The following is a 13,586-nucleotide window of genomic DNA, read 5'->3' on the forward strand; positions in this document are numbered from 1 at the left end:
GTTCCAAACAGGGTATCCTAGTGATCCAGGTGGAAATGACTACTTACACTACAGTTGCTTAGGAGGAAACATACAAGAACATTTAGAAGGAAGATAAGTGGGTGACTAATTGGTTGTTAGGGAAAAGAAAAGGTTTCGAATTATTCCAAGATTTGGGGCTTGGTGACTTACTGGTTCAATACCTACTACTCTTATGTATGGGTCAGAATATGGAGAGATTTGCTATTATGCTTGGAGTTAGTTAAGATCTTTACTCTTAGGTGAGTTCTGGGATCAGAAAGCCTGGCCCCCACTTTTAGTGGGCAGTAATAAAAAAAAAGGGTCTGGGTGGGTACTTACTAGTCATGAAAATGGGAAGAATTGTTAACATAGCTGAATGATCCAGAGCACAGCTTTGGGTCTACCAACAAAAGGTTTTGGTGACCACGGAGAGCACAGTTTCAGTGGTGTGGTGAAAACCTGATTATTGTTGTTGGCTGAACAATGAATGGGTAATGAGGGCAAATAAGGACTTGGAGAGAAGACTCTTTTAAGAGGTTAGACTGAGTGTGGAAGGGGGAGGACAAAAAGCAAGCCCTTTTTTTTTTAAGTGAACAGATTATCAACACAACGTATCCTGTGTTTGTAGAAAGCTCATTCATTGCTCTTTTTCCCCCCAGAAATAGCAGTAAACCAGCTGGATCAATTAAGCCCAGAGGAGCAGTTGCTGGTTAAGTGTGCTGCAGTCATTGGTCACTCCTTTCAAATAGATCTATTGCAGCACCTCCTGCCTGGCTGGGATAAAAATAAGCTGCTTCAGGTGCTGAAGGTTCTTGTGGATATTCATGTGTTCCTCTGGTTCAACAAGAGTCAAGAGCTTCCTGCCGAGTCAATATTAGTGCCTACCTCTATCAAGATTATTGAACAAACCAAAGAGGAGAAGAAGAAAAAGTCTGGTGAGGAAGAGCTGCTCCCTTTTTCTCACCTGAGCACAGAGTCTTGAGAGGGAATATCTGTGTTCAGCAACAACATCAGTATCCTATATCACGGGCCTCAGTCTCTTAAAACTATGGCTAAGAAATGGGGGAAGGTGGTCATTTTAGTCACAAAGGAGCCATGATTATAGTGAGTGAATAACCTGTATTTTTCCAAATTGTCTTAATTCCAAGAATTCTAGCTCCTTGTTAAGCCCATTTCTTAAGTATTTGTGTTTTAGTTCAGAAAATCTTATTATAACCCTTTATTGCCTTCTAGATATAAATAATAAGAAAAAGGATCAACTATTCCTAATTTTAGAAATTTACAAGAAAAAGATAAACTGTTCTGAATTTTAGAAATAAACACATCTGGTACCAAAACAGTCATGAACAAAGCCAGATATACATTAAATGGCTTGCAATCTTGAATTCTCCACATGAAAGAATAAAATTGTGGCATAGACTATCCAAAGCACATATACTCCACACACAATTTCCCTTTGCGTTTGAAATAGTTTGGGCCTTATATTTGAATAGAGCATTTCTGATGACTTGATGCTTATAGTAATTTGTAGTAAAACTCAGTTTAGGAAGAACAACTAAGAAATCTATTCTGTGTACTTCCATACCACTGATCCTTTCTTCTCTGTGGTACTGGGTACTAGATATGCCACTCTCAGATTGGTGTAATATACTTTGTACAGAGGAATTACATATAAAATTTTCTTATAAACTAGCAGCATGTGCTTGGGAGTTTTCTACTGATAGCATAAAAGGCCTTTAAGGGAGACTTGGATTTTCCTGTATTTCAGATGCTGACTCTCCTCTCAGTCCACAAGAGGAACTATCCCTACCTCAGACAGAGGTGCTAGAATTTGGAGTGCCGCTCTTACGGGAAGCCGCGTGGGAGCTGTGGCCCCGGGCACAGCAGATAGCCCTGCACCTCGAATGTGCCTGCTTTCTCCGAGACTTGGCCTGCCGCTGTGGGAACTGTCATGGCGGGGACTTTGTCCCCTTCCACCGTTTTGCCATCTGTTCTACTAAGAGCTGCAGTGGGACCTCCCGGTTCTGTAGTTACAAAGATACTGGCTCAGTACTAACACAGGTGATCACAGACAGACTGCAGCTGCCTTCTCCCCAAGGTAAACCCAGGGGACAGAAAGAGGACGTGTGGGCAGCGCTTCTCTTTATTCATGTACTTGGAGCTCTTTATCCAAGAGGTGGAATCAGATTAGGGAGAAAAATAGGCAGAAAGATCCATTTATCCCTGAAGCACCAGAAATAAGAAAAATGTAAGCCCAGAGTTAAAAAGAGATCACGCTTGTTTTGGGTGGCAGTCTTGGGCAAGTTACTTAACCTCAATTAATTGGGGGAAATTACCAATTTCATAGAGTTGCTGTGAGAATGAAATAAGTTAAAATAGATATAATGTGCTTTGAATAGTGCCAGGCACATGGTTAGTGCTCAATACATTTTAGTTATTATTTTTTTTATTATTATAATTATTCAACGATGTACACATATATGGGGCCCTTGTATGTATCAGATGCTTCATCTAAAATTAAGAATACAAAATGAATAAGACTGGGTCCCTGAAATTACCAGTTTTGGGGTTGATATATAAATAGAGAATTCCAATATGGGATGGTAAAGGCAATGAAAATAGCATACCTAGGCATTGAGGTACGTAGAGAAGGGGCCCTTCTCCCAGTCTGAGAAGTGAGTAGGAGAGAACTCTCCCATGAGGGAAATAATGCCAGAAGTGAGAATTCAGGGATAAATAGGAGTTAGTTACTTGAAGAGGTTTGGATTAGTGAATGGGTGTTTCCCAAAGCCCTTCTCCCACATCCTAAATGAGTGTTCATCCTTTTTTGTTTTAACATTTTCAGTTATTGGACAGCCTATTTCATTGCCAACAGCTGTTAGAAAGCTTCTTACATCAAGGTGAAATCTACCTTCTTGAAACTTCACCAATTTTTCAGAGTTGTACCTTCCTTTTTCTTAAAGTTTTTATGTAAATTCCAGTTAATGTACAGTGTGATATTAGCTTCAAATGTACAATATAGTGATTGAACACTTCCATATGACACCTGGTGCTCATCACAAGTGCCCATCACCTATTTCCCCCATTCCTCCACCCACCTTGCCTCTAGTAACCATCAGTTTGTTTTCTATGTTAAGAGTCTGTTTCTTGGTTTACCTCTCTCTCTCTCTCTCTCTCTCTCTTTTCCCCTTTGCTCATTTGTTTCGTTTATTAAATTCCACATATGAGAGAAATCATAAACTATGTATCTTTTTCTGACTGACTTATCCCGCTTAGCATAATACTCTCTAACTCCATCCATGTCATGGCAAATGACAAGGTTTCATATTTTTTATGGCTGATTAATATTCCATTGTATACATATACCACATATACATGGGCTGTTTCCATAATTTGGCTGTTATAGACAATGCTGCTATAAACATCAGGATGTATGTATCCCTTTGAATTATTATTTTTGTACTCTTTGGGTAAATACCTAGTAGTGTGATTGCTGGATCATGGGGTAGTTTTATTTTTAACTTTTTGAGGAACCTCCATACTGTTCTCCACAGTGGCTGCACCAGTTTATAATCCCACCAACAGTGCAAGAGGGTTCCCCCTTCTCCACATCCTCACCAACACCTGTTGTTTCTCGTGTTGTTGATTTTAGCCGTTCTGACAGGTGTGAGGTGATATCTCATTGTAGTTTTGCTTTGCATTTCCCTGATTGTAAGTGAAGATAATGCAAAGAAATGGAAAGACCTTCCATGCTCATGGCTTGGAAGAACAAATATTGTTAAAATGTCTATACTGCCAAAAGCAATCTACACATTTAATGCAATCCCTATTAAAATACCAGCAGCATTTTTCACAGAGCTAGAACAAACCATCCTAAAATTTGTATGGAACCACAAAAGATACCGAATAGCCAAAGCAACTTTGAAAAAGAAAAACAAAGCTGGAGGCATTGCAATTCTGGATCTCAAGTTATATTACAAAGCTGTAGTCCTCAAAACTGTTACTGGCACAAAAATAGACACATATATCAATAGAACAGAATAGAAAACTCAGAAATGAACCCACACTTACATGGTCAATTAATCTTCGGCAAAGCAGCAAAGAATATCCACTGGGAAAAAGACCATCTCTTCAACAAAGGTTTTGGAAAAACTGGACAGCAAACATGCAAAAGAATGAAACTGGACTACTTTCTTACACCATACACAAAAATAAATTCAAAATGGGCTAAAGACTCTGACCTCAGCTGCAGCAATTTCTTACTCAACACATCTCCAAAGGCAAGGGAATTAAAGGCAAAAATGAACTATTGGGGCCTCATCAAGATAAAAAGCTTCTGCACTGCAAAGGAAACAATCAACAAAACTAAAAGGCAACCGATGGAGTGGGAAAAGATATTTGCAAATGACATATCAGATAAAGGGCTTGTATCCAAAATCTATAAAGAACTCACCAAATTCCACACCTGAAAAACAAATAATCCAGTGAAGAAATGGGCAGAAGCCATGAATAGACACTTTTCTAAAGAAGACATCCAGATGGCCAACAGGCACATGAAAAGATGCTCAATGTCACCCCTCATCAGGGAAATACAAATCAAAACCACACTGAGATACCATCTCATGCTGATCAGAGTGGCTAAAATGAACAAATCAGTAGACTAAGATGCTGGAGAGGATGTGGAGAAACGGGAACCCTCTTGCACTGTTGGTAGGAATGCAAACTGGTGCAGCTGCTCTGGAAAACAGTGTGAATGTTCCTCAAAAAATTAAAAATAGATCTACCCTATGATCCAACAATAGCACTGCTAGGAATTTACCCAAGATACAGGATACAGGAGTGCTGATGCGTAGGGGCACTTGTACCCCAATGTTTACAGCAGCACTTTCAACAATAGCCGAATTATGGAAAGAGCCTAAATGTCCATCAACTGATGAATGGATAAAGAAGTTGTGGTTTTTACATACAATGGAATAATACTTGGCAATGAGAAAGAATGAAATCTGGCCACTTGTAGCAATGTGGATGGAACTGGAGAGTATTATGCTAAGTGACATAAGTCAGGCAGAGAGACAGATACCATATGTTTTCACTCATATGCAGATGCTGAGAAACTTAACAGAAGACCATGAAGGAGGGGAAGGGGGAAAAAAGTTACAGAGAGGGAAGGAGGCAAACCATAAAAGACTCTTAAATACGGAGAACAAACAGAGGGTTGATGGGGGCGTGGGGGAGAGGGGAAAGTGGGTGATGGGCATTGAGGAGGGCAGCTGTTGGGATGAGAACTGGGTGTTGTATGGAAACCAATTTGACAACAAATTATATAAAAAAATAAAAAATAAACAAAATGGGTTAAAGACCTAAATATGAAGACCTGATACCATAAAAATCCTAGAAGAGAACACAGGCAGTAACCTCTTTGACATCAGCCATAGCATCTTCTTTCTAGATATGTCTCCTGAGGCAAGGGAAACAAAAGCAAAAATAAACTATTGGGACTACATCAAAATAAAAAACTCCCACACAGTGAAGGAAACAATCAAGAAAACTAAAAGGCAACTTATGGAATGGGAAAAGTTATTTGCAAATGGCATTATCTGATAAAGGGTTAATATCCAAAATATATAAGGAACTTAGAAAACTCAACACCCAAAAAGCAAAAAATCCAATTAAAAAATGGGCAGAAGGCGTAAGTAGACATTCCTCCAAAGAAATACAGCTGGCCAACAGACACATGAAAGGATGCTCAACATTGCTGATCATCAAGGAAATGCAAATCGAGTCATGCCTTCTTCCATAATTGAAGACAGCCGTCAAGCCCCAACCAGATCTTATCTTTTTCTACTTTGATAGAAGCTGGTGTTGACAAGGGAGAGGGGTAGGGAAGAGATGGTGAATTGTTGGTAGTAAAGGACTAAAATCAGGAGTTAATCTGTTATCCTAATGTCTATTCTAGCTATACATTCTGATGACTCTGTGAAGGTAGACTGGTGACTTGGAAATGTCCTGGTCTAGGAGTGTGAAGAAATTACTCTATTATTCATATTTCCTGTATGACTCTTTCCTTTTGAGAGGTCAGTGTCAGCTTTAGGTTACACAGCCTGGTCCGTCTGTATGAGAGAGGCTCAGGACCTTCCCAGCACAACCAAACCCTGAGGATGCTTCCTACACTCAGGGCCTCTGTGCATGGCTGTGAAGACCAGGTACTGCACAAATCTAGAGGGTGCTAATCATGCTAGGATGTGATGGTGCCCCTGGAAACTGTGTATTGTGGTAATGCTGCCAAACCCCAGGTTCCTTGGTTTCCTTAGCCTTACTTTACCCTACCTTTTTGACATCATTCAATAATCAGACAACTGGTCCTTTTACTTTACACAAGTCCTCCCTATAACAATTCTCTGAGGTGCCCTTTCAAACCTGCCAGCAGTGCTTCTGAGCCCTAATGGTAATATCTCCACATCAATCCCAGGTTTTGCTTTTTGATCTGTGAGAAAGCAGCTGCAGAGGAAGAGTCAAAATCTGAGGGATAAAGGCTGTTTAAGGCCAGATAGGTAAAGCCGAAAACCCCTACTGGCCACTGAGACTCCAGTGGACTATGGCATCTTGTGCCCTCATGATTTTCCTCACTAGGCCTTGCTCTGTGGCCCACTGCCATCTGGTCATAAACTCTATACACATGTATTCAAGGATTTCTTCTGTTAGAAGTAGCCATCGGGGAGCCTGAGTGGTTCAGTAAGTTAAACGTCTGACTTTGGCTCAGATCTCACAGTTTGTGAATTCAAGCCCGGCGTCGAGCTCTCCTGTCAGCATGGACCCTGCTTCAGATCCTCTCTACCCCCCTCTCTCTGCCCGTCCCCTGCTCACTTGCTCTCTCTCAAAAATAAATAAATATTTAAAAAAATAGCAGTAGCCATCAAACCAGATGGACATACTCTTTATTCATCTCTCTAGCAAATAGAATTAGGGACTGGTTTGGGAGGTTTGAGAGGAGTTACTACTTGAAGGATTAAGGAATTTGTAATCTACCATCCTATTTTGTGTGTAGGCTGATACTAAACCTTACCATTTGAACAATGGGGGATGCAATTAGCTCATGAACTAAGCTGCAGAGGAGAGGTAGTCAGGAATTCAAAATGTCTCAGTTAATACAAAGATGGATAATTAAAGATGATAATCTTTTTTTTTCCCTGCAGATAGTTTTCAGTTCCAGACAAAAGAATGCAGAAGTCAGGAGGCTTTCACACGTGAACACTGCAGGTAAAGGGAGATGCTGACAGTGGGTGTGGGGGGCCGGGAAGTGAGACACAGGTGACTATTAACCTGGGGCACTCACCTCAACTGCAGACCAGGAAGGCTTCTGACCACCTAGGAGTAGTGAGCCTTGTACTCAGCCCAGAGTTCAAGTTAACAGAATTGGAAAGGCAATTTTTGATTCTTTGTGGGGAAATTATTTCTTAGTGTTTAGAAAAAGCTTCATTTAATAGCTTTCAAATGCATTGTACACATAGCAGATTGTTTTCTCCACTAAAAATTTGCCTTCTCAATTATGTTTGGCTCTGGATGATATTAAAATGAATTTACATTTCCTAATCACGTGCCTTCTGGCATTCTAATGCCTAGCCCATCAATTTTAAATATCCCTACCTTGAATTCACCAGCCATGCTGGAGTTTTCTGTCCTTTTATCCAACCTGATTTCTTATGGTTTTCAAACAAAAATCTGTATTCTACATGAATCCTTCCCACACTCAAAAATCTGTATTCTACATGAATCCTTCCCACACTCAACCTTCTTTACTCACACAATCCCCCCTTTCTGAAATACTAAGTGGCTTCCACATTCTCCTACTTATCAGAGTGTTCACCATTCTTCAGAGCCCTCCTCAGTTCCCATATGTCCATCTCAGAGAGATCTAAACTCTTTTGAACTCATGCCTGTGAAAAGTTCACTGCACTAGGAGTCAGAGAAGTGAGCTCTAGTCTTGGTTCCATTCAGTAGCTGTGAGGTCATTCGGAAGGCACTCAGGCTCTCCAAGCCTCAGTTTCCTCATCGGTAAAAGGAAGGTAGTTTTTGCCTGTCTGAAAGGGTCATTGTAGGATAAGATGGTGTTGTGTAAAATAATGTTCAAATGTGCTATGACAAAGTTCAGATATGCTAATAGACAAATGTATTATTGCTTGTTGCCTTGTGTCATTTTCATGTGTTTATTTCATACGTTGTTAGTTTACTCTTCAACGTGATTGTTTCCCCACTTAGTTTGTGAGGTACTTAGATTGACTTTAGGTTTTTTTTAAAAAATCCCTAATAGGGCTTTGACATAATAGATCAAATCCCTGATTTTCAAAAACTCATGGAGTGATGGAGGGGAAGGCTAAAACATAGAATTAATGAGTTATAAAGGAAAGCTTTCTGGAAAAAGTCGTTCGGAGACCTGGGGATGCCCCGAGAAGAGTGGCTGCTTTGCGGCCACTCTCAGTTTATCTTCTCTCCACAAAGAACAGAGGAAGAGTTCCTGGATCAGGTGAACAGGAAGCTGGCTCAGACCAGCCCCGAGAAAGACATGTTGACCACAAAGCCCTGTCACTGTGAGGCAATCCTGAAGTTAGTGCTCTCACCCCTCACCCGGCATTGCCTGGTCATCGGAGAAGCCACATGTGCGTTTTATTACCTGCTGGAGGCCGCCGCTGCCTCCTTGGACCTGTCAGATAATTACATGGTGAGCAAGCTCTGCTCCCTGCCCCTCAGCCGATCCCTTGCACCTGGGGAGTTTGGGTGGGTTTTCTTACTGTCAGAGTGAACTTGGGTGAAAAACGGAGGAAAGTGGAGAGAGAAAGGAGCTGGAAGGGAGTTAGGAGAAAACAGGTAGTGGGAAGGTGCCAGTCCAAGAGTGCCAACTGCTGCCGGCCCTGCCCCTGACTTGCACGTGCCGTCCACTCCCCATAACTCTGAACCCAACCCTGATTCCAATTCACATCTTGACCTCAGCACAACCTTACTCCAGCCTTCATCCTAATTTCACCACTAGTGTCACCCAAATCCTAATTCTGTTTCTCCATCCCTTGTCTTGTTTGGAGGCCTTCTTTTATTTGAGGAAGGCAAGCAGTCTTTTGGGCCAGCCTTCAGCCTTCTCGTTTTTGAAAAAGCACAAGGTGAAGATCTGTCAGTTTGAGGAGGCCACTTTCTGCTGTCTTCGGTCAGAGGTGAGGGCAGGGGGTGACCCTGAAGTTTGAGTTATTTCTCCTTGAGGGTTCCGCTATTATTTCTTTTTAAAGATCTCTCTGGGGTTTTTTGTATGCAATAACAAGTGTGATAATGTGATAATAGGTTTAACAAATTTGAAACCTAGCAATACACAATTTGTAGAAAGTGAAAAGACCTCCATGTTATCCCCAGCATGGTTAATAATGTGGTGCAAATTCCACCAAATATATACACATGGTCATATCATTATTATTTTCTGTTATTTTTTATTATTTTTTTAATGTTTTATTTATTTTTGAGAGAGAGAGACAGCATGAGTGGGGGAGAGACAGGGAGAGGGAGACACAGCATCCAAAATAGGTTCCAGGCTCTGAGCTGTCAGCACAGAGCCTGACACGGGGCTCGAACTCACAAACTGGAAGATCGTGACCTGAGCCGATGTTGGACGCTTAACTGACTGAGCCACCCAGGCGCCCCTCTTATTTTTTAAATAGAATCATATCCTACATTCTCTTTCATCTGCAGTTGATTTATATTCCCAACAGTACAGACTGAATGAACATTTTTGCATGTTGGTACACATCCAGTTACAGTTGCCAAGTAATCCATTGTATGCATGTATCGAACTTTATTTAATCAGTCCCTTCTTCATATGCATTTAGGTTGTCTCTAATTTGAGGTTACTATAAACATTGCTACAGTGAATATTCTTGTAAATAGTTCTTTTTTTTCCCTTGTAAGAATGTTCCTAGAAGAGAAATTTCCAGAGGTAGAAATGCTAAAGTGGAAGATGAATGATTTTACATTTAATAAATATATTGCCAAATTGTCCATCAAAATGACACATTTTCCTCAACTTATGATGGGGTTACATCTCAATAAACCCATGATAAGTTGAAAATATCATTTAGCCAAACCCAATCCATCACAAATTAAAAATGCATTTAGTTAATACACCTAACCTACCAAACATTGTAGTTTAGCCTGACTTACCTTAAACATTACTGGGTGAGAATACTTACATTAGCCTACAGTTGGGCAAAATCATCTAACACAAAGCCTGTTTTATAATAAAGTGTTGAATATCTCATGTAACTTATTGGGTAGTGTACTGAAAGTGAAAACCAGAAGTGTAAATGCATTGATTGTTCACCCTTATGATTCTGGGGCTGACTGGGAGTGCTTCCACTGCTGCCACCCAGCATACAAGAGTGTCATACCATCATATGTTGCTACCCATAAAAAGATCAAAATTCAAAGTATAGTTTCTTTGAATTCATGTCACTTTCACACCATTGTAAAGTCAAAAAATCAAGTCAAACCATTGTAAGATGGGAACTGTCTGATTATCAAATCCAATTTTCCCCATTTCTTCACATCCTTACTAACACCAGATGTTATCAGTCTGTTTTAAACTTGCTAATCAGGGGCACCTGGGTGGCTCAGTCGGTTGAGCGTCCGACTTTGACTCAGGTCATGATCTCATGGTTTGTGAGTTCGAGCCCCGCGTTGGGCTCTGTGCTGACGACTCAGAGCCTGGAGCCCGCTTCAGATTCTGTGTCTCCCCCTCTCTCTGCCCCTCCCCTGCTCATGCTCAGTTTCTATCTCTCAATAATGAATAAACGTTAAAAAAAATTTTTTAACTTGCTAATCCGTAGATGAAAGTTAGATTGTACTTTAATATGTGTTTCTTAATAAGGTACATTATTTTTATCGGTTTATCGGTCACTTATTTTTCTGTGAATTGCTTATTCATGCCCTTGCTCAATGGAGTATATGTAAACTAATTTTAGGACAGTTTGGGGGGGTGGACAAAATTTGGGTGAAAGTGGTCAAAAGGTACAAACTTCAAGTTATAAGACAAATAAGTCCTAGGGATGTAACATACAGCATAGTGACTATAGTTAACAATACTTTATTATGTTTTTGAAAATTGCTAATAGATATTAAAAGTCCTCATCGAGAAAAAAAATTTATGTTGAATACCTAAAACTAATACATTATATGTTCTATCTCAATAAAAAATCATCATGTTGTACACCTTAAACTTACACAATATTATGGTCAACTACATCTCAATAAATCTAGGGGGGAAAAAAGAACATATATTTGAAAGTACCCCCTCAACCCCATTACTCAGCTACTGTGTCCCCTCCCCAGATTATGTATCTTCATGTACTCTACCTTGGCACACATAAATGTAAATGGTCTCTTTCCTTTGTTACATACAAATGGGAGCTCTCTATGTCCCATTCTACATCTTACTTGAAGAAATATATATACTTCATAGATCATTCTGTATCATATCGGATTTCCCCAGGGAATGAGATTTGTATAACAAATAGAAACTCTGGGGAAAGCATGCCATAAGACACTTTATTTACAAAGGACATATAGGAGTAAATTTATTTGTTGTGTAAGAATAACTCAGGACAGCTCAGCAACTTTTCTCAGCCTCACTACTATTAAATAACAGAGCAAAAGGTGTTGGCATAATTATCAGTTTATACATAATAGCTTCATAAAACCATGGGGGGTGTTTTCTTAGAGAGCTGAGCTTTAAAATTAAAAAAGAAAACTAAATAAAAACTAATTTCAGTATAAACCTTACCTGACATGTGTAATGCCTGTGAATGCCAAAAAGAATTATTAGAGATTTCCACATTATTTGTGTTTCAATCCAGATGTCTTTGAAGCAATGTTAAATAATTATTTCTTTCCCTTTACAAGAAGAAGTTATTGTGCAGTCTTCCCAAGATTGTTCTGGAATCACCATAGGCTCTCTTACCTTCTTGGAGCGTTTAGTCTTAAAATGTGAAGGCTATGATAACCTCAAGGTTCTTCAGTTCCTGCACCCGCCCCCAATACACAGTGGTGGGTGCACTATTTAGTAAGACAGAGAAAGAATTTGGTGATATTTCAGATCCATTCAATAGCATCTGAAGCATCTGAGTCTCTACTCAAATGACAGTCCCATCTCAGTCTGGCAGTATCACTTTCTAAATCACAGCCTTCCTCTATTCACTGACAAACATGTGGGACATGAGAAAGGAGTGTGTTTTCTCCACAATCCTGTTTTCTCCTTTCCGCGTGCACAGTCCTGGTGCTCCTTAGTGCAGCCAGACCCTGCTGTGGTTCACTCACTCCAGCACCTCAGCAGCCCAAGTACCCAAATGGCCCCAAATGAAGGAGCCAGTGTGTTAAGTCCAGAGCCTCATCCGTAGTACTCTTCCCATGTTTACATTACCATTTCTCATTTTCCCTGTCTCCAGGTATGTTTTAACATGGGACAGATCACCCTAGCCAAAAAATTGGCCAGGCAAGGCCTTCAACTGCTGAAAAGGAGTTTCCCTTGGACCTGGTTTGGTGTTCTTTTACAAACATTCCTGGAAAAATACTGGCGTTCCTGTTCACTCAGCCGATCTCCAGGCAACCCTAGTGAGAAGTGAGGAGCCTGGCCAAGTCATCGCGGTCCCTTTATGATCACAGAGAACTAAACTACGACCCAACTTGAAGTGTTGCCCATATTGACCTAAGACTCTGCTTTTCAAGCATATAACAGTCCTAGTTTCTCTACCTTACTCTCTGAGCCAATGAAATGTAGCAGAATGAGGACTTTTTTTTTTTTTTTTTTTTTTTTTTGAGAAAGAGAGAGTATGGTTGGGGAGGGACAGAGAAAGAGGGAGAGAGAATCCCAAGCAGGCTCTGCACTGTCAGCGCAGAGCCCAGTGTAAGGTTCAAACTCACAGAACTGAGATCGTGACCTGAGCCAAAATCAAGAGTCAGACGCTTAACCAGCTGAGCCATCCAGGTGTCCCAGGACTTCTTTTCTTTTTGAAGCATGGTGTTACGCTGTATTTTTCTTTTTTTTTTTTTTTTAATTTTTTTTTTTTAACATTTATTTATTTTTGAGACAGAGAGAGAGCATGAACAGGGGAGGGTCAGAGAAAGAGGGAGACACAGAATCTGAAACAGGCTCCAGGCTCTGAGCCATCAGCACAGAGCCCGACGCGGGGCTCGAACCCACGGACCGCGAGATCATGACCTGAGCCGAAGTCGGCCGCCCAACCGACTGAACCACCCAGGCGCCCCTACGCTGTATTTTTCAAACAAAGATACATGTTACCCTGTCTCTTTCAAATCAAGATACACATATGTATGTGTGTATACAAACATACACATAGGCATATCTACATATATGTAGCAATTTAGTATTATTTCTGTTCTATATAAAAATATTAGATTGCTACCCAGTTAGTGAGCTGTAATAATAGGAAATCTATTCAAAATAGCAATTCAAAGAATGAACTTTTTAAAAATACTTCTCTGAATGTTTCCAGTCAGCTTGGACCACCTAAGCTGGCTCAGTCAGTAGAGCACATGAC

General features: G+C 40.4%; 1 protein-coding gene across 1 annotated transcript in view; it reads left to right on the forward strand.

The window, feature by feature from the left end:
- Positions 1 to 13,586, forward strand: part of LOC115513919 (adenylate cyclase type 10-like) — a 51,285-nt gene that overhangs the window by 31,480 nt on the left and 6,219 nt on the right. The window contains exons 19-24 of the mRNA XM_030315460.2: positions 660 to 935; positions 1,769 to 2,098; positions 7,194 to 7,257; positions 8,497 to 8,716; positions 9,075 to 9,200; positions 12,474 to 12,646. Of these exons, the coding sequence (XP_030171320.1) occupies positions 660 to 935; positions 1,769 to 2,098; positions 7,194 to 7,257; positions 8,497 to 8,716; positions 9,075 to 9,200; positions 12,474 to 12,646 (1,189 nt within the window). The remainder of the gene's footprint in view (positions 1 to 659; positions 936 to 1,768; positions 2,099 to 7,193; positions 7,258 to 8,496; positions 8,717 to 9,074; positions 9,201 to 12,473; positions 12,647 to 13,586) is intronic.

Source organism: Lynx canadensis, chromosome B2 (assembly GCF_007474595.2).
Source record: "Lynx canadensis isolate LIC74 chromosome B2, mLynCan4.pri.v2, whole genome shotgun sequence".
NCBI classification, from domain to species: Eukaryota; Metazoa; Chordata; class Mammalia; order Carnivora; family Felidae; genus Lynx; species Lynx canadensis.